This window comes from Raphanus sativus, chromosome 5 (assembly GCF_000801105.2).
Source record: "Raphanus sativus cultivar WK10039 chromosome 5, ASM80110v3, whole genome shotgun sequence".
NCBI lineage: Eukaryota > Viridiplantae > Streptophyta > Magnoliopsida > Brassicales > Brassicaceae > Raphanus > Raphanus sativus.
The window spans coordinates 14,900,816-14,927,218 of NC_079515.1; the positions used below are offsets into that span (position 1 = coordinate 14,900,816).

At 35.8% G+C, this 26,403-nt stretch overlaps 2 protein-coding genes across 3 annotated transcripts; one reads left to right on the top strand and one right to left on the bottom strand.

Moving 5' to 3' along the window:
- Window positions 1-3,261: 3,261 nt before the first annotated feature.
- LOC108858324 (alpha-glucosidase 2) lies at window positions 3,262-8,376 on the bottom strand. 2 transcript variants are annotated; one of them, XM_056986660.1, is made up of 22 exons: window positions 8,134-8,376; window positions 7,971-8,044; window positions 7,428-7,688; window positions 7,159-7,333; window positions 6,987-7,073; window positions 6,821-6,889; window positions 6,652-6,748; window positions 6,438-6,520; window positions 6,111-6,218; window positions 5,900-6,021; window positions 5,696-5,803; window positions 5,516-5,589; window positions 5,257-5,382; window positions 5,041-5,108; window positions 4,775-4,924; window positions 4,637-4,690; window positions 4,496-4,552; window positions 4,255-4,404; window positions 4,055-4,146; window positions 3,846-3,955; window positions 3,713-3,776; window positions 3,262-3,621 (listed from the first exon to the last, which is right to left on the bottom strand). In XM_056986660.1, the coding sequence occupies exons 1-22, from the start codon at window positions 8,236-8,238 to the stop codon at window positions 3,477-3,479; spliced, it is 2,379 nt and encodes a 792-aa protein (XP_056842640.1). In that variant the 5' UTR covers window positions 8,239-8,376; the 3' UTR covers window positions 3,262-3,476. The 2 variants fall into 2 exon arrangements, with proteins under 2 accessions (XP_056842640.1, XP_056842639.1); XM_056986659.1 differs by having other exon boundaries at window positions 5,900-6,027; window positions 8,134-8,375.
- A 1,632-nt stretch (window positions 8,377-10,008) lies between these two features.
- Window positions 10,009-19,922, top strand: LOC108860876 (U-box domain-containing protein 6). The gene is given in 8 exon segments (XM_018634726.1): window positions 10,009-10,059; window positions 17,371-17,556; window positions 17,649-17,756; window positions 17,863-18,561; window positions 18,564-18,897; window positions 18,900-19,008; window positions 19,102-19,222; window positions 19,224-19,922. Coding segments are annotated over 8 exon segments (2,307 nt in total).
- Window positions 19,923-26,403: the final 6,481 nt, after the last annotated feature.

The window sequence follows — 26,403 nt, forward strand, 5'->3', positions numbered from 1 at the left end:
TTTTAAATATTATTTATTTTAAAGACATATAAATAATTTAAAACAATATAATAATTTTGATAACCATATATAACTACAATAAAGCTTTTACGGGTTGTTGTATCAAATTTACTAATAAACTAGATTATGACCCGCCCTCCAGAGGACGGGTATATTTTTTGTTTTACATTTTATTCTAAATTTTTATTTTCATATTCATATTTTTTTAATTATTTTTAAATATTGGAATAAATGACTCTATTCCAATTCATGATTTAATTTGTTTACGTCGATATAAAAGTGTTCCAATTTAAGGTTTGTAATCATATTTAACATATTCTAGATTCTGACCCGCTCTTAAAAGGATGTGTATATTTTTTGTTTTATAATTTTTTAGAAATTTATTTTTTATATTATGTTTTTAATCATATTTATGTGTTTCCATTGTATAAAAATTAAATTTCTAAATAAATATAAAAGGACGGGTCAAAATTTAGTAACCTATTTAAAACCCGTTAAACTAAAATCCGTAGAATATATTCTAGTAACCCATCTATACTTCTAGGGCTGGGCGTTCGGGTACCCATTCGGGTTTCGGTTCAGTCTATTCGGGTTTCGGGTTTTCGGGGTCAAAGATTTCAGTCCCATTCGGATATTTCTAAATTTCGGTTCGGGTTCGGTTCGGATCTTTGCGGGTTCGTTTCAGGTTCGGATAACCCATTTAAAATGTTTTTAAATTTTAAAAATTCATTATATACTTTAAATTTTCAAAATCTATAAGAAAGATAATATATTACATATAAATTTTCATAACATATATGTCAAAATACCTTAATTTAACATATAAATTGGTTTTCTTTGAATATTTGGATAAAGAATCAATAGATATTTAACTATTTTGGTGTTTTCAGTAGACTTTAGCTATTTTAAACATTTACTTTTGACTATTTGCATATATTTTCCGAGTATTTTGGAAAACTTAAAGGTATCTTATATATTTTTAATATTTTTAATATACATTATATATAAAATAATGTATATATAAGTATATAAATTTATTTCGGATACATTCGGGTACCCAAAATATTTCGGTTCGGATCGGGTTTGGTTTCGGTTCTTTAAATACCGAAATTTTGAATCCGTTCGGATATTTAATCAATTTCGGTTCGGGTTCGGTGCTACTTTTTCGGATCGGGTTCAGTTTGGTTTTTCGGGTTCGGATTTTTTGCCCAACCCTATATACTTCCATAATAATATCAATTGACAATGTTCCTAATTCAATAAAATATATAGATTAAATCATTTAATCAATACTATTAAAAGAAACATAACCTCTATATGTTTGGGTGTTTGTATAATCATATTTCTTTATGAAATGAAATAAATATAATAGATAATTTTATGTAACTATATTAAATAAACCAAGTTTTGTAAGTATTCTCCTTTTGTCAATATTCAGCCCAATTGTTTTTTTCTGAAATGAATTCAACCCAAATGATTATGTGTGGTATTCAATAATTTCAACCTTTTATTGATAAAAATAACAGTATTCAATAATTTCAACTTTTTATTGATAAAAAATAACATGTTACATGCATCTCACCCATATCGTTTGGAGATAAGGGAAGTTACTTACGAACGGTTTAACAATATTCCAAGTATAATTATATTTTACTTTATGCAGTTATATTTTAAATTAGATCCAACATTCTATCAATATATCATACTGCAAAATAGAAATATATATATATATATATTAACTTAAAACATAATAAACCAAAGGCTATAGATTGAACCAGTGGATGACCAATATTTAACCCAATTTATTTAAATTGTTACTTTTATAAATTTTAGATTTAATTTCATTATTTGAATTAGATACTCAATTAATTTTAATTTTTATATTATTGTATTTTATTATATGTCTTCCTTTCAACTTGTTAAAAATTATTTAAATTAAATTCTTATGTGAAATGAAAAATAAATAAAATAGATTTTAAAAATTTACTATATTTTTAAACGTGATTTTTTATTTTATTTTTCAATATTGATATATTTATAATCTATTCTATTAAATTATAAATATGCTTATTGATAAATGTTATGTCCAACTATTTATTTCATTTATTTAAGGATCCATTGATTATTTTCTTTGTATAATTGTATCTAGTTTTGTTTAAATACTAACAACCACAAATATAATTAAAAATACATATATGAAAACTAATTTTCTCAAAATAAATTAAAACAAAAATATATTCATCTTTTAAAGAACAAATCAAAATCTAGTCATATATTAAAATTAATTAAACTACACCATAGTCCATCCACAGTCTTATTATCTCACAACTATATCAGAACAATTGGAAAGTAGTCTAAACCTAGTTTCTAGCATATTAATATCATTAATATTTATTTACAAAATACATCTAAATAAATGCAGGTTAAACTAATAATTATGTGATCAAAACAAAAAAATAGAGAATAGCCACGTAGTCTGGTGGAAAGTGTTTCCTAATATTTTGGAACTAAAGAGTGATATTTAAAAAGTAATGAAATTAGCAACGGCGGTTTTAGAAGTAGTTTCTTTTTAGGTGGTTTAGAAATAGTTTCCTTTAATTACAGTTAATAGAGTTTGATTTATTATAGTTGTATAATATTTGGTTTATTATTTTACATGGTCAATTTATTAGTTGGACACAACCTTCTATCAATTGGTCATGCTTCAGAATTAATAGAATAAGATTAATGAGTTAATCTACTTTATTTTTGTAAAATATGAAATTATAATCATTTAAATTAATATAAAAATTTCGTATATAATATTATATAAATAAAAGTACAATATAACATATTAAAATAGTATATATTTATATATATTAAAATTGTTATTCATATTATAATCACACTATAAATGCAACACTACTACAAATTATATAATGTTATTATCTACAAAAAAAAAAACTATCAACTCATCTCAGATTTTGATTTCGACAAATATATTTTTATACAAAGTAGAAAACAAAGAAACAAATTTTAAAATATTATGTGTTAATAACATGTTTAAATTGAGTAAACTATACAATACATTTATACCAAAATATAAAACTGATAATACATCTGAGACATCTATAAACAAATTATTTTAAATATAACCAAACTTTAAAAACAAAATTATTAAAAAATAATTATGTGTTTTGAAGCAAGGATAAAAAAAGAATAAACTTAGTTTTACTAATTAAATACACAAATTATTAACAAAATACTATATAGAAATATAACTTTGGTCGAGGAAAATATATTAATTTAATTACTGTAACACTCAGACACAGTATGAATAAGGAACACATGTTCAAACATAAAAGAGAAAAACACCTCCGCGCTGATGATCAAGGTTTATTAAAATCTTTGGAAGAGACTTCATTATTTTGTTCACAAACACGCATGGTAAGATTTGAAGTTCAAAGTTTGCAAAGGTTAGTAATCAAATTCGATTACTAAAATAGAGGGTACTCTTCGGACATGATTAAGAGGATAAGAGCAGACCAGCCAGTGAAAACGCGTGCACCTTCTCCGGTTCCTTTTGTTTGGTCGTAGTGTTCCCAGATATATCCAGTCTGATCATAGTTTCTAACCACGTTCCTGCAACAACCACACAAATATATATATATATATATATATAAGGCCTCATTTACTCAGATATTTTCAGCTCCAATGTACCAAGCATTCATACCTTATTAGGTTACTCCTTAGTTGCTCGTAAATGCTTCTTGCCTTGGCCATGTACGGTCCATCCACTGCAGTAATTTTATAGAAGTTGTACATCACTTTTTTGTTTGTCAAGTGAGGAGATGAGAAATGAGTACCTATAGAGTAATGGTGCAGGGAAGAAAGAATCATGTAGTTCATGTTCATCCATATCGGACCTCTCCAATAGGGTGCTTCGTGCTCAGTGTTATACTTCATGTACAAAGAACTTCATGTAGACAAAAACGAATGAGCCAGTGCTCACGGATGGGCTCACGGAAGAATGAAATTTCTCAGGTATATATATGTTTGTTCTTGCAGGGCTCACCTAGTTTTGCCAAGTGAGAGTAATCCATAGTCACTCCATACAGTGCTCCTGCTTGAAATGAGATCAAGCTGTTTCTCGAGGATTGAAGAAGCCTTCAATCAAACAAGAAAAGAACGTGCAGGTTTAGCTACAGTTGTTGTCAGCTTGTAAGCTAAGGGAGTATATATTAGATACTAATTAGTGCCAAATGAATTACTCACAGGTGGGATGATTCTAAACATGAAGGGAAAGAAGCTGACGTAACCAATGTGAGGTACCAATCTTAGCTCTGGCTTCCCAAATGTCTCCCTTACAAGCTCTCGGGACACACGACCATCCTCTCCAGTTACCTCTTTCCAGACTAACCGAACCTGAGGAATATATTTTCTTTAAAAAAAAAAAATCCAAAGAGTTTTCAATCAAGAAGGTTGATATTCAGGCAGGGAGATAAAATTTCCTTACATCTTCCGTATGATTACCAAAGTCGAGGTAAGCCCCAAGATCATGGTCATAGTGCATCTGTAAAGCGAATCAGAGGTGAAGAAGAGGTCATGTGATTAAGGCGTAGGTAGCCTTGTAGTCATTTTTTAATAGAATATAAACCTGATTCAGGAGATTGAAATCTGCAAGCAGCTTGACAGTTGAGCGATAGTCCACCTGCATGATTCAGTTCCAAAAAACATGTGAACAAACACATTAGAGAGAATGTGTAGTTTAATTTTCTTGTAATGTTCTTCTAACCGTCGCAGGTCTGTCTTTTTCCCCAAGAAACTCTATGATGGAGTTCATGCAATCTGCTGCAAGATACATCCAGCACCTGAGGTCTACATGCCTCTCATCTTCAGTTGGGTGAGAAGCCCGCGGATAATCATCCAATCCCGAGGAAAGAGACTGAAATAATTTGTTAAAGATAAGTCTCTAGTTTTCTCTACCAAAGTCTGGTGAGGGCTAAAAATAATACTAATATTTTGGTTTAACGTTTCTACTGAGGAATCAAGAAAGAGTACCTGAGGGTTTAGTTGCCGATTTGTTAAACTGTCTCTGCCATGCCAAAAGTAACTTCCCATCTCCTTCCCTGGTACATCATCATATACGATATAGTTAGTTCATGTAAGTAGAACGGTACTAAGTGTGGCTCCATTTGAGTACGGTAGATACTAGAAACACAAAGAGCAGACGAAGAGTGAAAACACCCTGAAACTCTGTAAAAAATGGACTCCTACCTTTTTGGGAAGTATTGAACCATTGAAACCATGCATCTAGCCGTACAAAAGCTAGGTCAAGGAAGGACAAGATTTCATCTCTTTCTTCCTTGTTAAATTTCTCTGCCCTTATCCCATTTATCAGGTCTGGTAAAAAGAAAAAAAAAACATTTGACTTTAATTCGATTTTGAAAACCGTGTTACTCTTTTTTTCCCAATCTGCAAGCATGTAGCAAAGGTGAATTTAAGAACTATCAATCTTTGACGACAAGATTCTTACCGTGTATCACCAAAAGTAGTGTAGGTGGATTGCCATTACTTGGGATCTGAACAACGTACCCCTTTGGCATCTTACTGCAGAAAGAAATACACTTAAAAAGTTTTTGATATACAACAAAAAGCAATAATGATGACTCTATATATTGAAGTTAGTAACTAGGAGTATTATTTATATAAGAACCTCAGAGCTTCATCTCCCAAGACTTGCTCACGCGGTATCCATCCATCTATGTTCATCAAGTCTAACCAGTTTCCAACGATCTCCAAGGTTATACGGAAATCCCAGCGCCTGAAGAAACCCATCCCACATAAGAAGAACAATCCTTTGAAGAAAGAAAAAAATGTTTTCAGCCTACTGAATGATCCATCTGATATAACAACGAACCAGACCAACAGTTGATGGAAGCCTTCGTCCCACAAAAATCCTCTAGGAAAATTGGGCCTGCTTGGAACTGCTGTGTACAGCTCAGCTGGCCAATATAGCAAGAATTCTTCCTGACTTTTAGCCTGCAGCTGAAAAAATATTAAAACAAACTCTATGAATCTGTTGTTTTAAGGGGTTGGACGTAAATTGAAGCAAGAAAATTGAAAATCACCTGAGTACTTGTAGGAACCTGGATTTTTGATTGTCCATAGAAGTAACCAATGCCACCAAGCATGTTCCCAATTGCAGCTTTACCAACCATCAAAGTTTCAGAATCAAGCTGTACATCAGGGAAATAATATGAAGAATATATTTTGCACAAGCCGCTACAGTTAAGTAGTAAGCAGTCTCTGGTAAAATATATACATCCAGATTAATTTTAGATATTAACTACAAAACAGATCCTCCATTAAACTAGACCTTTTGATGTACTAAATATTAGCTATTGCATTGGCATCTGAAGTTTCAAATTAATAAAAAAAACAGAGCAGAGTCACACCTTTTCAGAAAGGTGGAAACATTCCTTGAACTTTGCATCAAATGCTATATGTTTCTCTTCAAGTAGACTAGAGAGTGGCAAACCTACATAGAAAAATAACTTAGCTCAGACAAGATAAAACTAAAAAAAAAATGACTATGGAGAAGCTTTGTTGTTCAGAAAATGTAATCTGATTTTGCATAAATGCTTTGAAATAACCAAAAGGATTATAAACCTGTAAGACTCCTAATACGATGTTCCACATCAGAAGTGTCTCCTCTTATCCCAGAGACAAATGCAATATCAATAGTAGATTGAGTTGTTGTGGAAATCTGCATGACGAAATAGATGGTGATTAGAGATGAAGAACAACATAAAAAACATCTTGAATCAATATTGATTACCTGAAAAACATAAATGCTGGAAGAATCCTCTGATGTATCAGAGAGCTGGAGTCTTGCAGACTTGTTTTCCTGAAAATATACAGGCCAAGAGGGCTACAAATAAGCACTGTGCTCTTCATAAAGAAGAAAAAAAAAAATACAGTAACTTTCAAAGTTGGGATATAACGTGTATAGCGAGATTTTTCTGAACAGCATCAGACAGATTGACAATGTCAGGGTTCTTGAAACCGCAATAATGTGTTTCAAGATGAGCCTGCAAACAAAAGAGCAGCTGTTGTATTGAAAGAACAACTGAAGATCCTATGATCTCTAAAAAGTAATTGCAAACAAAACGTTACTTGTGACTGTGAAGTTAAGTGCATCTGCCAGCTTCCTACGTCTGCACGTGAACCAGAAGCCAGAAGAGAACTCTCTTTAGGATCCAATACATCTTTGCCTAAATTTAGAATATTGCCACCTTCATCAGCTATGTAGAAGAAGAGATGCACGGTTCTCTGTACTTCATCATTCAACCTATTTTTTCAGCCCAAAATATTGTATTTAGGCAACAATTATGAAAGCAGAGAGACACAACTAACTGAAAATAATAGTAGTATTAGTTGCTTACCCTTTGTTTATAAGATTGATTCGAGCTGACCAGTCCCCTCCATAACCAAGGCTTCCCTCTTTAGACTTGACAAAACTTGTCTCCAGTATAATATCTTGTTCAAACAGCTCTTGCCTCCCAAAGTCTACTCCATTGTGTTCTCTCCAGCCAAATGACTTGAGATCTTCAGAGTTTTCACAGAAATGCCTGATCACATGCTTCCCATCATCATCTTTCTCATCACCGAGCCACATCAAGCCAGCAACGAGAGACTGAGGAGTTCTGCATTAATGTCATCTACAACTTAGCATCTTGTATACAAGAAAAAAAACACTGTTTCACATGATACGGGGAAATGATTAGCTTTTAGAGCTTATGTGAGTTTAGATACTAAGATTCTAGTGTTCTTTTCCTATTCCACATTTACATTCAAGATCTCCGCAGAATAACTGATTCTCACGTACAAACAAGATCATCTCAGAATAAAATAGACAAACAAAGACTATACTCCTTTTGAGGTAACAAGATTTAAAGCAACAAGGAGGTTTTTCAAAAGTAATTTACCTGGCTCGAACTCCAAAATACACCTGTGGACGATAAGTTCCCCAATACAAGCTTTCTTTGTGATCACCTTGAAACTTGAAACAAGAAGCTCCAAGTTCAGATTTCCCCCTAAAAAAACAAGAAGAAGAAAAGTACAGAAGAGGAATAGTCGAGAGTATAATACCATAGGTAAGTGCGAGAGTTTAGGAGCAGGGAAAGGAGTGATAACACGAGGAATCTGGAATTCATCAGGTGCAATAGTCTTATGGCTTGCTCCAGTCATCATCATCCGAGGATCAGAGTATATGATAAACCAAGCGATGAGCAGGGTCCAGAAAAAGAGAGTACAGAGTATTGTTCTGCTTTGTGAATGATCTGAGAAAGTGAATTCTAGCAGGTAGACTTTTAACACACCATGGCTCTGGTCTTTGTCTTTTTGTTTTTTTTTTTGTTTTTTTATAGTAGTTGTCGTTGGGTGGTGGTCACATACTTTTCAGTCATTTTAAAAGACTTTGAAAGTCTTTTTCTAATACCTAGTTTTATTGTAGAGGTCTTTATCGTGATGGATAGTGATGTTGACAGAATAACAACAACGTATATTAGATACTAATTATTGATACGGTATCTGATCTGATTCGAGACTAATGATAAATTTTAGGTCTTATACATGTTGGGACGGTAACATTATGTCATAGTTTCTGCATAAATTAACATGTTGGTGCAAATTGAATACGAAAGTTGTTGTTGACGACTCTGTTTTGTACTCCCCACATTAGTAGACAGAGCTTTGAGGGAATGCTAAAAGTTCAACTTGGGTGCCTCATTATGGTGTTATATCATGGGTGGAGATGTTGTCAAGGACATGCATGCATACTACTTTACAAAGTTCCATTCGAAAGCTCCACTTTGTAATATATGGAAATGACGCTGGCCACCTTTTTATTAATGAGACTCTCGTGACTTTTATCCTCACTAATCACTACCACTCAAATCTTCTTTAATCTCTTTAACAACCACACGGAAGAAATGGTATAAACCCCTAATCATCTCTTTATCTTACGAAGAAGCCTTTGTGGCTGCTCTCGGTTTATACATCTATCCAGTTACGTTCTATCTGCAAACTCATCATTTTTTTTTTTCGTTTCTTCTTTGTTGGTTTTGTTTTGGTGTTGTTGTTCCTAAGATTTATATCACACGTGTGTTTATTATTATTTTTTTCTTCTTCCAGCTTGGTTTTTTTGTTGTTGTAATTTTAGTGTCTGGTAGGCATTTGAAATTCATGATCATAGATTTTCTTTTTACTGGTTATGCAGAGTTGACTTGACACTTCTTTATCATCAAACAACCCCCAATTTTGTCGTCTCTCTCTTTTGCATTATGCTCTCCGTTTACTCCCTCTCTCTCTCTCTTTAGGTGGTGTTGAAAATGGATTTAACACAGGTCCATTAAGAGCTAAATCCAAAATTAGGTCCAACACACTAAGCAAATAAATGGTGACTTTATTAAAAGACAAAATGTACTTTGCTATAAATAGAGAATGCCAAACTCAATGTCAGAGACAGTCAAAAAGGTACAAAGAGTAGAAAAAAAAGACCCCGCTCCAAAAAACGACCATCCACACTTAGAGATCATCGACCGCACATCAAAAGTCTTAGACTAGCTGCACCATTCGGAGCAGCGCATCTTCGACGACCACACACCAAAAGAGAGATACTTGTTTAGAGAACTTGTGTAGACAAGCATCTCTAGTTCTTGTAGTTTTCGAGTTTGTTATTCTTGATTATTAATACGAAAATTTCTGTCCCTTTACATCTTTCATCTCTATTATTCCATCAATCGAATATGGAAATTGATGTTTTGTTTCTGTTTTTTTTTTTCTTTTTTCTTGGGTCATAAACTCATAATTCCTTTTCACAGCAGAGGTAAAATTTTCTAGCCATTTTCTTTAATTGTAACTGATTCTCTTCGTTCCTTAGTGTTTGGAAACAAAAAAACCAAAACATTTGTTGGTTTTGAATAAGTTGTGGCTTTGAGAGTTTCCAGGTGAGGTTGTTGGATCATGGATGTAAGCGAGGTCGAGGAGAATTTGTTTGCTGCTAGTGATGCCAAGGTAATATATATATATATATATATATATATATATATATATATATAGCTCAATCCCATCTCTCTCTCTCTCAGATATTCTTGTGATATAACATGGATTTCATCAATTTCTACCATGGTATATTAGTATTTTATTATATAACTAATGTGTTTTCTAGCCTATTATATATGTTTTCAGGTTCATGAACGTTTCGTGATAAAGTGATGTTTTGGAGCATTTTGGAGTACAAGAGATAATACACCCGAGTTGACCATTCAAAACCAAGTCGGAAGTCAACATTGTGATAAGAATCGATCGATACCCATCCAGAGTTGTCGATTGATGTAGCTGAGAAGATCCGCGTACTAGAAGATTATAATTGATCGATACACATCTAGTGTTGTCGATCGATATCGAAGACGAAATGGTTTAGCCGACTACTTCACCAAGACTTCACCAAATTACAAGATTGCTCCTGACAAGTTTTTAACCTAATGGAAATGCTTAAATATTCCTGCTAAGTTTTTGACGGTAACAAGCTTTGAAAGCAAGCAACAAGTCTTGAGAGGCAAAGCAGAGAGTGTGAGAGAAAGATTAGAGTTTTATGTTTTGAGAGATTGGAGAGATCATTGAGAGATTTGTGATTGAACTTCATTTTTTTCTATTCCCTATCTAAGCAATTCTTTTATCTATCTTATATTATGAATTGTTTAGCTATGTCTGAGTAGTCTACTTGTTAGGTCTAGGGTTTAAATAGGTTTGTGGGATTAGCCACAAACTATAATTGATAAGTTGTGATATTCATCAAATAAATTGCACCCTAAGCTTGTTCTAGAGTAGCTAACTAGAGCATAGATCACTAGGATCTTTGATATCTTGAATTATTTGTTTGAACTAGTTGTCTCCTTGGAGAAGAGCTAACTGCCCTCCTTGAGACCTAGTGTTCATTATCGGCTCGCGCCTAGGCATATCTAGAAGCCGTCGATCGATATCCCGACAGGTGAATCGATCGGCGCTGCAAAAGGTGTATCGCTCGATATCTCTAAAGGATATCGATCGACTCTTTTTCTGGTCAACATACGACAGTTGAGGCCAGAGATCTAGATTATTTAACCAGTGAGACACCACTGAGAGTTAAGCGGCTGAGTTCTATAGTATCATGGAAGCAACTTGTTAGGCATTTATAGATATTATAATCTCCATTCCTGAATAAAAGCCCTAAGTCTACCACTCTTTATTATCATTTAAACAATCATCATATTGTTAGTTAGAGCAACTACCTTGCTCATTTTAGGAATTGTCATTTACATTTCATTATTAAGACCAACATCACTTTGGATTGATTAATTGATTAGATTTAACCGGTTCTCTTGCTGATTTGATCCCTAAGTACTACAGCTGAACCTCTTATTTGAGAGAGTAAGCTCTATAGGGTAATTTGAGCAGTATCATCTTGCCGGTGGAATCTAATGGTATAAAATAAGGGCTTTGCTTTTGTTGGATTGGTCCTGTTTTTTCATTTTATAGAAATTTTAATCTATCCAATGCATTTTTTTGGTCTTTGCTAGAAAACGGTGAAAAGCCACATCCTTTGTTTTTGCATTGCTTCGAACCAAATTATGGGCTGAGATTGTAATTTGTGAATCTTGGGGATGGTTTATTCTTCTTCTTTGATCGGATTTGTTCTATCTATTAAGGTTTGAATCAAGCTCGAGATCAAGGTGAATGAAGTAGTGGAGATTTAGAGAAGATGATGAACGAAAGAAGGTTTATTATTAACATTAATGTTAACTGTACAAAGTAAACTAATGTTACTTATATACATAAAACTGATATTAACCAGTAAACCAAAGTATCTAATTATCATCTAAACCGGTTAAGTAAACCATCTATCCTAAGACGCCCCCTCAGGTCTTTAGCTTCTGTGTCTGGTTGAAGATAAAGTCTTGACATGGAGAATCACCGTAGGAGAGAATGGAATGGACCAGGGTGTAAGGCCTTCGTAAGAATGTCAGCCAACTGATTGCTCGTAGACACATGAAGAGTTTGTAGTCGTCCAACCTTCAGTTGATCACGTACGGTATGACAATCAATGTCGATATGCTTCGTCCATTCGTGGAAGACGGGATTCATAGCAATATGGATGGCTGATTTGTTATCACAGAAAAGCTTCGCCGTCATAGTTACTTGAACATGAAGATCCCGAAACAATTTGCAAGTAGCCAACGCCATACTCCTCTACTCTGCCTCAGTACTACTTCTGTTCACAACTGATTGTTTCTTAGACTTTCAGGAAACCAGAGAAGAACCCAAGAAGACACAAAAGCCAGTAACAGAGCATCTTGTATCCTTGCAAGTAGCCCAATCCGCATCGGAAAAAGCGTTGAGACAAACCTCTGTATCAGCAGGATAAAACAAACCATATGCATGATTATTCTTCAAGTACCGCATCACCTTATGAGCAGCTTTCAGATGGATATGAGTAGGAGCTGAGAGAAACTGACCCAAATGATGCACGGCAAAGGTGATGTCGGGTCTTGTTATCGTGAGATATAACAAACGGACCAATAAGCTCCCTATAAGAAGTAGCATTCCCCAAAGGAATACCCAGATCCTTTGACAAATGCAATGTAGGATCCATAGGAACAGAGCTTGGCTTGCATCCCAAAAAGCCATAATCTTCAAGTAATTAAATTCAACGTATACTTGCGTTGACAAACAACAATGCCTTTGGAGGAACGAACAATCTCCAATCCAAGAAAGAAACGAGCAACACCAAGATCCTTGATCTTAAACTCCGACTTAAGAAGATTTTGCAGCTCCACCAACGCTTCATTATTGTTGCTTGCAATCAATATGTCATCGACATAGACTAAAACAGCCACAAAAGAGATTGATCTGATCTTGACGAAGAGAGTGTTATCAGCTGGTGACTGAACATAGTTAGCACCAAACAGAATGGAAGAGAACCTCTTGTACCATTGCCGAGACGCCTGTTTCATACCATATAAAGATTTGAGAAGTCGACAAACAGGGTTTGGAGGCAATGTAGTACCAGAAGGAGGAGTATATCCTTGAGGTAAGCTCATATATATATATATATATATATATATATATATATATATATATATATATATATCTTCTTCAAGATCACCATGCAAAAAAAAAATTAGAAACATCCATCTGATTCAAAGCCCGTCCGCGTGCAGAAGCTAATGCTAACAAAAGTTTCACACTCGTCAACTTAGCAACAAGGGAGAAGGTATCAACATATTCAAGACCCTACTGTTGAGTAAATCCCTGATCACCAAGCGAGACTTGCATCTCTCAGGGGTACCATCTGCATTATACTTAATTGTATGTACCCATCTACTACCAACAACATTTTTACCAGGAGGTAATGTTTGAACATCCCAAGTTTTGTTTTCTTAAAGAGCATCGAATTCCACTTTCACAGACTCTCTTCACTTCTCAGATGCCATTGCTTGTTTAAAAGGTTTTGGGTTCGGTTTCAAGAGTATAAGCCAGAATGAAAGCTTGGAAATGAGGGGAAAGATTATCATAAGATAAAACAGAAGAAAGTGGATAAGGTGTTTTTGCTCAGAAGGAAAATAAGAAGGGGAAAAGGAACTGAAAGGTAAGAGAGCACAATGATACTCAGAGAGATAGCTAGGGGGTAACCTGTCGTTTGGGTCTATCAACAGGTACAGAGCTAACACCAGTAGTAGAAGTATGATCAGGATGCGATGAAGATGCATGAGCAGTAGGCGATGAAGATGCATGATCAGCATGAGCATGTGGAGGTAATGGATATGTTTCAAAAAAATGTAATGAGACAGGTAATGGAAGAATGTGATTAGGAAACATATCAGCCGCATCAGAGATCAGTTCATCAGTTTTGAAAGGAAATTCAGATTCATGAAAATAACATTTCTAGAAACAGAAATCGATCTAGACTCTAAATCGAGGACTTTGAAACCTTTATAACCAACTGGATAGCCTAAGAAAACACAAGGTTTGGCCCGTTGACTAAACTTAGTACGATCCTTCAATAAATTGGAAACATAACACAACGAACCAAACATCTTAAGAATAGCATATTCAGGTTTCTTGCCAAGTAAAAGTTCAAAAGGAGATTTGAAACCAAGGAGAGGTGAAGGCAATCTAATAATCAGGAAAATAGCCGTTAAGACACAATCACTCTAGTATTTCAAAGGAACATTCGACTGAAATAACAAAGCACGAGCCACGTTAAGCAAATGTTTATGTTTTCGTTCAACTTCAGAGTTTTGTTGAGGTGTGTAAGCACAAGAAAAATAATGAATCATTCCATTTTCCTTTATAATATCAGTAAAAGCCAATTCAGGTGCATTATCAGAACGAATTGCTTTGACTTTGGCATTATACTGAGTGTTAGCGTGCTTTAAAAAAGCAGGAAATGAAACAGAAACATCACTTTTATTCCTCAACATGTAAACCCAAGTCATTCGTGTACAATAATCTACCAAAGTAAAGAAATAACGAAAACCTTCAACAGAGTTTGTACTAAACGGACCCCAGACATCAAACGGTTTCGGAGACAAATTGTTATGTGAAATGAAAGCTAACTTTTTTTTTAGCTGAAGGACATATCGAGACTCTAAAGACGATGAGGAAGACTTCAAAGATGGTAAAATCCGTTGTAAAACAGCAGGTGAAGGATGACCTAAACAAAGGTGCCACAGATGGTCATCAGACAAGACAAAACCACATAAAACAGCAGGAGAAGATGATGGTGAGAGGGACGGCTTCTCAAGAATATAAAGATTATGAAAGATATTACCCCTCCCAATCATCAAGCCCTGTGTAAGTTCCTGTAACAAACAAACATTTGAGAAAAAATGTGCAGCACAAAACAAAGTTTTCAAAAGATTACTGACACTAATCAAATTAAAATGGAAGTCAGGAACATGCAACACATTATACAGTATCAATGAATCAGATAAACGAATGATGCCGATATGCATGATAGGAACACGAGTTCCATTTGGTAATGTAACCATAACAATATGTACTGGTGTGAGCTCTGTAAACATTGATATATACGAACACACATGGCTAAAAGCCCCACTATCTATTATCCAAGCATCACGTGGAAGAAAAGAATGGATAGTAGAAATGCAATGATCTTGAAAGGTAATAATAGTATGCTCATATTTAAGAGTAGTAGAAGGAAAAGGAATGCTACCCGAAGAAGATGTGGTAGCCATGGCACCATGTTCAGCGATAGTAGCTCGTGAGGAAGGAACATGAGGCTCTTGAAGTCGAACTTGAGAGTTAAACTGACAGATCAAATGTTGTATATGTTGTGGTGTAAACTCCTGAAGGGTAGTACGCACACCTCCACTCGTAACCCGAGGAGCTCCAGGATTAACATAAGCAAATGGAGAAGAGCCAACATCAGAATGAACATTTTCAATAGAATTCACTTGCTGAGAAGTCGTAGGATAAGTGATCTGCATTTGCTGAGCAAGACAATTCTGTTGCATACTCTGAGAAGACTTCCGGTTCTGCAGATTATTCGATCCATAACGAGCACCATTTGTCTTATAACCAGGAGGAAAGCCAATAGTTTGAAACATAGATGAACTGTATGACCACTCTTCCCACAATGAGTACAAACTGGTCTTTGATTCTGACGCAGAGTATTATTAGCCACAATGAGTAGTCTGGTGGCTTCTACTGATCCTTCTCAATAGCAGATAATGAAGAAGGATCAGTAGAAGCCACCAGAGTCATAGCTTGAAAAGGGACGTTATCAACCTTTGTAGAAAGCTTAACAGAGGACGAGGAATAGTATCATCGATAAAGCCCAGCTTGTTACGAATATTAAGAGCCATACGCACCGATCTTCTCCAAGAATGGAACTCCAAAGCCATAGTCAATCGATCCGATACAAGAACAAGACTCTGATGATCGCTATTGTGAAGATAATACGGGTTCTCATATTAATACATTTGTGATGTGATCTTGACAAGCAATGAAACTAAAGAGATGGAACAGTTTGAACCAGAGCTTAAGGAAGTTGAAGAAAGAACCATGGAGCAGCTTGAACCTGAGGAAACAAATGGCAAGGACCTAGAAGTACCAGTTGGTCCAATGACTAGATCCAAGCAAGCCAGATTCAATCAAGCTTTCCATAAACTCTTATACACTATCAAGGGCAGTCTAGAGTGTGCTTATCCAACTACTCTGGTTGTAATTCAAGCCGTCTAAGACATTCATCAAGAGAGGTGTTGTGACTTGCACTCTTTTCCTTGGTTTGGTTTTGTCCCATTAGGTTTTCCAAACAAGGTTTTAATGAGGCTTGGACACAACAGTTATACAATAGCCTCTTGATGAAACCATGTCATTTCTCTTATTTTCTAGTCTATTTTCGAATTTAAAACTTGTTCTTTGTTTATGTTTTCAAGGGAGCCTTAGTTTTAAGTATTTTGTGTGTTTCCAAGAAGTTGTGCATGTACAGACTTCTTGTCTATATATTATGGACGAAAATCATGAATAAAGTCATCAAACACTTTCTATTAAAAATTCTCTCTGAATCTTGTTTGATCAAAGCTTGTCTAAGTGTTATTCGGATCCTTGATCCTTACCTTGCAAGCAAACCATTTATAGTCTGAGAGTAATTCCGCAACTCTTAGAAGTATCTTCTCAATCCACTGCTTATTTCATCATCACAATCCGTTGGAGAGCATCAGGGACGAGATCCATTCACCTAGGATCATATCAATTTGGAATCGAGAAGTATTGGGAACAGTCGTCTCCTCACGAGAAAGCAATCCAGAATCAGGATTCGTCATCGAGAAATTAGGATACCAAAACCAAAAGAATCATAACGAAACGATAAAAAGAAGGAAGAATTGTTCGCAAAGGTCAAGCAAAGAGAAATAGAAAATAAAGTGAAGAGAAAATAGCTCAAAACACCTCGAACGAGCTCAACAATGGCGATAAGCAAAAAGAACGCAAATCGCGAAATCTGCATCATTGGAACACTCATGATGTAACGGAAGATCAAAGAGAGTGCTCTGATACCATATTAAGGTTCGATTCAAACTCGAGATCAAGGTGAAGTAATGGATATTTGGAGAAGATGGTGAACCAAAGAAAGTTTGTCATTCACATTATTGTTAACTGTACAAAGTAAGCTAATGTTGCTTATATACATAAACCGATATGAACCAGTAAACCAAAGTATCTAATTATCATCTAAACCGGTTAAGTAAACCATCTATCCGAAGACTATCTATGATTTTCTGCTAAAGTTTTGTGTGTTATGGCCAATTGCTAACAATGCAGTTACATAGAGATATGTGCAAGGAACTATCTGCAATTTATTGCAAAGTACTGTCCATCTTCCCTTCCTTGGAAGAGGCAAGACCTCGGAGTAAATCAGGGATTCAAGCCTGGTGCTGCTTACATATTGCACTCGAGAAGGCAAAGAACATTCTTCAACACTGTTCCGAGTCTAGCAAACTTTACTTGGTCAGTTTTCCTCCTTTGCTTGATACATGTTCTCTCTTGTGTTTTTGGTCTCTTGAATCATCCCTCTATTTCTTTTTGGCATTTCTGAACAGGCTATTACTGGGGATGCTGTATTGTCAAAATTTTAGAAAGCAAAATTTGTGCTTATTGACAGTCTTAGACGTGTAGAAGATATTGTTTCTATCTCAATTGGGTCTCATGTATGTCTCTTTTAGTGTACAACTCATTGTTTCCTTTTACAAACACACCCTCATGTTTATTTTACTTGTTGGATTTGGAATGTTCTGATTGATTGATTTCCTTCAGATTTTGGAGATTGTTGGTGAACTAGAGCACACCAAGTTCTTGCTGGATCCATCAGAGAAGGAAGTTGGTGATAGAATCATTGCTTTCTTGCAACAAGGCAAGAAATTTGACAACGGCACTAACAACTCCGAGCTTGAAATTTTCCACCAAGCAGCTACTAGACTCAGTATAATTTCTTCTAGATCAGCTCTGGCTGAGCGGCGAGCTTTAAAGAAACTCATTGACAGGACACGTGCGGAAGAAGACAAGCGGAAAGAGTCGATTATAGCTTACCTCTTGCATCTCATGAGAAAATACTCCAAGCTCTTCAGAAATGAGATTACAGATGAGAATGACTCTCAGGGTTCGCCACCATCTTCTCCCACTTGTAATGAAGACCCTGTACATCATGCGTTTGGGTGTCAACTATCTAAGTTCGGTTCTATTAATATTCAGAAGTCAGGACAGGCTCCCACTACACCAGAAGAACTGAGGTGTCCCATATCTTTGCAGCTTATGTGTGATCATGTCATTATTGCTTCAGGACAGACTTATGAACGGGTCTGCATCGAGAGATGGTTCAATGATGGACATAACTCTTTTCCGAAGACTCAACAGCAGCTCCCACATCTTTCCCTGACTCTCAATTACTGTGCTAAAGGTCTGATTGCGAGCTGGTGTGAACAGAATGGGATCTCAGTCCCTACTGGACCACCAGACTCTCTTTACCACCTCAATACTAGAGACTGGCCCTGTCTGTCATTGAATCCGCCAATTCAAAGTCAGTTGATCGTTTAGGATCATGCATACCGAAGGCTGTTAAAACTGTTCTGTTGGAGGAGAGTGGTACTATTGTTTCCGAACAACAACAAGACAAAGAAGAGGTCCATGTGGCTGATGAGGAGGCTTCTGATATCAATGTTCTAGAAAAGTATCAGGATATATTGGCTATCTTGGACAAGGAAGAAAACTTAGTTAAAAAGTGCAAAGTAGTAGAAAATGTCACGCTGTTGCTGAAGGATGATGAAGAGGCCAGGATCCTCATGGGAGCCAATGGGTTGTTGAAGCGTTTTCACGGTTTCTAGAATCAGCTGTTCATGAAAACAATGCAGCCGCACAAGAAACTGGAGCTATGGCTCTGTTTAACTTAGCAGTCAACAATAACAGGTAGCACATTGTGTCTTTCTTACCAGGCAATATTCACTGACTAATCTTCTCTCTAATATAACTGTTTGTGGAACATTGATTGTTCCTCTGCAGAAACAAAGAGTTGATGCTAACTTCAAGAGTCATCCCCCTGCTGGAGAGAATGATCTCTTGTTCCCACTCCCAAGGGCCAGCAACTGCGTTGTATCTAAACCTCTCCTACCTGGAGAAAGCCAAAGCCAGTGATTGGTTCAAGTCAAGCAGTTCCCTTCTCCATGAAACTACTTGTTCAGGGAGAAAACACTGAGCCACAACGCAAGCTAGACGCCCTTCACGTCCTCTACAACCTTTCAACCTACTCTTCCAATATCTCCACTCTCCTCTCATCTAACATAATCAAAAGCCTCCAATTCCTTGCGTCAACAGGTGACCACTTGTGGGTAGAGAAGTCACTAGCCGTGTTACTAAACCTAGCCTCTAGCCAGGAAGGGAATGAAGAGATGATATCATCACAAGGCATGATCAACACTCTTGCAACGGTGCTAGACATTGGGGACACGATTGAATAAGAGCAAGCCGTTTCTTGCCTTGTGAACCTATGCACATGAAGCGAGCGGTGTATCCAGATGGTTCTACAAGAAGGAGTGATTCCGTCTCTGGTTTCAATCTCGGTGAACGGAAGTCCCCGAGGAGGAGACAAATCTCAGAAGCTTCTGATGATGTTCAGGGAACAGAGGCAACGAGAACAGCCATCTCTAAACAAATATGAAACTCCCAGGAACATCGTATCTGCACCGTTACCAATGTCTGTACCTGCTCAAGGTTCAGTTCAAGAGTCTGACTTAAAACCTTTCTTCAAATCAATCTCAAGAACGAAAACATTTACAAGACCATTCAGCTTTCTCTGGAAGAAAAGATACTCGCTCCACCATTAAAAAAGACAAGATAGATTGGAGTGTGTTACATTTTACACACTCCTATGTAAAGTTCTGGTTTTGTTTTCTTTACCTCTTACAAGTCACCTGCATAGATAAGAAATATATATATATATCTGTACAGAACAGTTTGTGATCAACGCTATTTTTGCTCACCTTTCCTCTCACACCAGCGCAAGTGTATCCATGCAGATAGCTTACTGATTGATGTACATGTTTATAACCAGGTTTGGAGTTAGCAAAACAACTGGATAATTAAAAGCTCAAACTCAATAAAAATAAAAAACCGTCATTAACCCCGTAACTCAACACTGGTTTGTCCTAATAAAATTCAGAAAATATAATATTTGTTTAAAAAATTGATTAAATCTTGGGAAATTGCATTAGGTGACCATGAAACCAAAGATAATTAGACAAATGGAATAAACTACAGTTGTAAATTCATAATACCGACATCATCCCTATCTCTAGTTCCACACCTATTACTAGCTAATTATTGACATGTAGGTCTGAAGTGACATTTACTAGTGTATCTTATGCTCTCCATCTCCTTCTCTTTCTTCGTCTCTCTCGTGCATTTTGTAAAGTTTTTTTTTTCAAAACACTGTAAAATTAAAAGTTGGTTTTAATTGTTTTGAGTTACAAGATTAAACCATTACCTTTTTATGTTCATGTGCTTTCAACACAAAAATAATAGCAAATAATAATTTGTTTAATTAGATTCTGTTTATAAAAAAAACTATCAAAAAATATTATCAATCGGTGAAAAAAATTTAAACATTGTTAACGCTGTAAACAAAATTCTAAGCTGTAAACCCTAAATATTAGGGTTAATCTCTAAAGTTTAGGGTTTAATGTTTATTTTTGTAGGGTTTAGAGTTTAGGGTTCACCGTATAAGATTTAGGATTTAGAAACTAGAGTTTATGGTTCACTACATAAGGTTTAGGTTTAGATTTTACAAAACTTTTTTATAAATATATTAAATAATATAGTTTAATATTACATAATATTATTTAATATTTTCAGATTTTGATAATTGGATTTTAGTATTTACAATTGGGTTTATGATTTATTGATTTAAGATTTAAATTTTTGTATTTTCAGATTTTGATATTTGAATTTTTTATTTATATTTTTAGGTTTATGATTTAAGGATTAGGGTTTGAGATTTTATTTGAATTTATGATTTTTATTTGAGTTTATTTGGATTAAACCATAAGTTTTAACTCTAACCATTAGGGTTCATTTTTAAAAATTTTGGGTTTAGAATTTAATTTTTACTCAAAAAGGTTTAGAGATTAGAGTTTAGGATCCACCACATAGATCTATGATTTAGAGATTAGGATTCCTGTTTTTTTTTTTGAATAATATGTAAAATTTATTCAGAAAAAGGTATTTTTTACAGACTAAGCTACTGGAAAACAGAGTGTTTTGAAAAACTACGGATCATATTTCAGTTTCCTATCGAGTAGCCAGCCAGGCTTGAAGTATCATTCCATAGCGTCGAGCCCGCTTTGAAACCCAACAAGAGACACTGGTTCCGAATCTGTCAGTCAATAGTTTTAATCATCGCAGGTGCAAGGATTGGCGATTCTCCATGCATACGATTGTTTCGTTCTCTCCAGACTGTGTAGAGAGTCACTTGGAAACTATATCTTAAGAGATAAAGCTGAATCATCTGTTGAGTATTATCTGACAGTAGCTCCCTGATGTCTTGCCACCGGACAGAGAATCGGGAAGGTAGAATCTTGTGGGTCAAGTTCCGCCATATCTGTTGAGAGTAGCTGCATTCAAAAAACAAATGCTCTCTCGTTTCCAGTTGATGTTGGCATAAAACACATCCAAGGTTTATTCCAGAATTCCAAAGAAGCATCTTGTCACCCGTGGACAACCGATTATGCATCGCGATCCAAACCATGAAACTGTATTTCGGAGTGGAAGAAGGGAACCAGACAGTAGAGTACCAGTCAACTTGCGGTTTTGATTCATGAATGAGCAGCCAGGTGCTTTTTGTGTTAAATCTCGGTTTGAAAGTATCCAGATTTTGCTTCCACACTATGACATCTTCTCCAGCATTCATCTTAGTTCTCTGCTTATTCACTGCTTCCTCGATCATTATATAGATATCATATCTATGCCTCCGTTGACGACGAGTCATAGCAGCTTCCACCGTAGCGGATTGAGAGAGTCCCATATCAATACAGCCCCTTGCTCCCACAATATCAAACAGGCGACCCATATCAGACCATGCATCAAACCAGAGCGAGGTTCCTCTCCCATTATTAACTTCTATGCGATGAAATTCCTTCGCTTTATCACGATACTTCAGAAGTTTACGCCATAACCATGATCCTAGCGTTGAATTTGAACGAACTGCCCAGAATGTCTCTCCCTTTAATAGGTACTCTTTAACCCACCGAGCCCAAAGGAAATGGGAAGATGTGATCCTCCATATTAGTTTCAAACAGCAAACAGAATTAACTTCTTTCAAAGGCCGTAGCCCCAGACCCCCTTCTTCTATCTTTGTCGTAACTACTTCCCAAGCAATCTTTGCTTTTTTAGTGTTCAATTCCGGTCCAGACCAGAGAAAAGCTAAGCATAAACTATTGATCTCCTTCAGACATTCTCCAGGAAGGCAAAATGATGACATCCAGAAGTTAACTATGCTCATGAGTACAAACTTTATGAGTTGCAGTCATCCAGCCCTTGATAAAAATCGATTTGTCCAGAGACTTATGCTCTTTTTTATCTTCTCAATAAGAGGTTGATACTCATTTTTGCCCATTCTCTTTGTCAAGAGAGGTAGACCAAGATATCGAACAGGTAACGTACCAACATCCAAGTGAAACTGATTACATATTGCCTGTCTATTTTCCTCCTGCATCCCACCACAGTAGATAGTTGACTTCTCCACACTCATCATCAGCCCTGAGATGGTTGCAAATTTTTCAAAGACGTCCAAGATGCTTTGTATTGAATGTGAATTGCCATCTGAGAAAACAAGAATATCATCTGCAAAACTCAAATGAGTAAAGCTGAGGTTCTTGCATTTAGGATGGAAACCCATCTTGTGCTCTGCTGCAGATTTGTCAAGTAACTTGGACAAAACATCCATACTGATAACAAATAGATAGGGAGAAAGAGCACAACCCTGTCTCAGACCTCTCTCACTTCTGAAGAAACTAGCCAGCTCCGCATTGACTTGAACAGAGAATGATGGTGTAGGAACACAGAGCGAGATCCAATGTATGAATTTTTGCGGTAAACCCAGAGCCCTTAGTGTGTTGAAAAGAAATGTCCACTGCACTGAATCGAAAGCCTTTGAAATATCAATCTTTATCGCGCATCTTTTAGAGATCGTTTCCTTATGATAGTCTTTCACAAGCTCTGTTGCCAAGAGGAGATTTTCGATGAGAAGTCTATCTTGGATAAATGCTGATTGATTGAGACTAATGAAGTTCGGTAGAAGCTTCTTCAGACGATTAGCGATGATCTTTGAGATCACTTTGTATAGAACATTGCAGCAGGATATGGGACGATAATCTTTCATCGTTTTAGCTCCTGTTATTTTGGGAATAAGAGCCAGAATTGTTGTATTGACCCCTTTTGGTAAGAAACCCTTTTCAAAGAAGCTCTGAATCGCCATTACAAACTCTGCACCAATTATCGACCAAGCTGATTTATAAAACTCAACCGTGTAGCCATCCGGACCAGGGGATTTCTCATTAGGCATCGCAAATAATACCTTCATTATCTCCTCAGATGTAACTTCTTTAACCAGGTTCTCCATTTCCAGATCAGAGCATCGGTAAGATAAGAGAGTTTGAAGTTCCTCCACTTCAATTCCAGCATAGTTTGATGGCTTATGCTGTAAGAATTCCCGGAAGTGCCTTTCAGCCTCTGCCTTAATATCCTTAGGAGAAGTCACTACTGAGCCATCAGTGCATTGTATCTCCTTAATTGTGTTAATAATTTCTCGAAGTGTTTCTCCGCGATGACAAACTTTATTGTTTTTATCTCCAACTTCTAGCAAGTGCATCTTTGATTTCTGTTTGAGAAAACTTTCCTCCAGACCTGAAACAAAATCCCATCTCCTATATGCCATACTCTCAGCCTCCATACTCTGTGTAGTTGGGTTCCTCATTGTTTCTTCTTGCCTTAGACAGAGCTCTTCTAAAGAAGCTTTTGATTTTATCGACAGGTTCCCCAATTTCTTCTTTCCCAAGTCTCGTATTACCGGTTTTAATCCCTTTAGCTTCTTTGAGAATCTAAACAGAGAGGAGGTCGATAGGAAAATTGGCTCCGTTGATTGTTGTATTGACCCCCTTTGGTAAGAAACCCTTTTCAGGAGAAGTCCTCAGGAGAAACCCTTTTCTTCGTCTCACTGCTGGTGAAAACTCCTCCAGGCGTGTGATAGCGTTGACAAATTTAAATGGTCTTTTAGGTCGAGATAGTTCTGATTGTAGCTGGATACAGCATCTGAGATGATCCGAACATCCTCCACTTTCAAACACAGCATATGATTGAGGATACGCTGCTAACCAACTGTCATTGAAGAGGACGCGATCTATTTTCTTTAAGATGAGGCCTTCTGCTCGCTTATTACACCAAGTATATCGAGGACCATGTGAGGCTAAGTCGAGAAAAGAACAGTACTGCATGATCTCATGAAAATCTCGCATGCCTTGTGTCGTCATAGGAGATGTCTCATGTGAGGAATGGTCCTCCATCTCCAGAGTTTCATTGAAATCACCTACTACAGTCCAAGGTTTATGTCGGATTATAGGTGAATCCTGATGAAGCTTCAGATCGTTCCAAAGCTCCCTTCTTTCTTCCGCTGAGTTAGATGCATAGACTATCGAGTAAAAGAAATCCTCTGCTCCTTCTAATGATATCGAGACTGTGAGGATTTGTCCACTCTTAAAGAATGGAGTAACTCTCACATCTGACTTCCACACCAACCAGATTCGTCGCAGCGTATTATACTCATAATTTGAGATCGAACTCCAATCTTTAAACACTGTCGACAAGATATTTTCACTCTTCTTCTCTTTGACTCTTGTTTCCAGTAACCCTCCAAACTTAAACTCTTTTCCATGAGCCCAATTCTTCACCACTTGATGCTTCTTCTTTTGATTAAAATCTCGAATATTCCAGAAGAAACTCGACATATTAAAGATTTTTTATGTTTCTTTTCCTCCCTGCAGTACTAGCCAAGTTGCTTGTACTTTGGGACTTTACTTCTGCAGTAGATTTGGCCGTACTTTTCGAGTTTCTAATAGATACTCTCCGAGTGTTAGCACCATCTCCTATCTCTGTTTTTTCTTTTTCCAGACTTTCCTGTTTACTTACTTCCACGTGAGGCTGACTTTCCAGAATCTCCCCCTCTTCACTATCTTCCTCCACTTCTTGAGTTTCGTTAACAGATTCATCCGGTTCGTTATCTAGGACTGCAAACCGAGATGGTGAGCTGATGTTACTGGTTTCCTTTGGCGAGTGTACCATAGGATGACCATGTTTTGATGGTGAGACGTTTGACCACTTCTCTCCTTCCTCTACTTCTGTCATCACCATATTGGTTCTTACCTCCAAGACTGCCTCACTTGTTTTCTTAACTTCCTTCTCCACTTCCTTCTCCACTTCCTTTTCATCACTTACTGCCACTTCCTTCTCTACTGCTACTACTTCTCCTCCACTAGGATTCATGTTTTATGGTTTATGATTTAAGTTTTTGCTGTGTTAACAGCGTCTTAACAGAGCAAAAAAGTTTATTTCATAAACATATTATATAATATAATCTAATATTATTTAATATTTTTGGATTTTGATATTTGATTTTTAGAATTTATAATTGAGTTTATAATTTATTGATTAGAGATTTATTTTTTTGTATTTTCATATTTTGAAATTTAAGTTTATTGTTTATGTTTAAGTTTATGATTTAGTGACTAGGATTTATGATTTTTTATTTGGATTTATGATTTAGTGATTAGTGTTTAATATTTAATATTTTTAGATTTTTTTGATTATTTGTGACATAAACTCTTCTTCAGATTAATATAAATTTAACATTTTACCAAAAAAATATTTTTAGATTTTTATATTTCAATTTTTTGACTAAATATATTTCAGAATTTTGATACATTAACCTTATATACATATACAATAACTATATCACATGTGTAAAGCACATCACGTTTTATGGTTTTCCTATTTCAGCTATAAGTGAGAATAATGACAATACAACACGTCACTTTCGTCTGACCATATGACAAGTGTATCTAAGTTTCATATGTCTATTTTAACACTGTAGCCTATCTATAAAATTTAGATATTGCAAACATTCTGGTAATTTCTTTTATGCATCTCTATCCAACTATCTAATCATCTTTTTGTTTGCATACTTCTGTTTCGTATTTTCCAGCTAAATTGGCCTTAAACTTTTCATATACTTGTTGATCTTACATAAAACTGAATAAA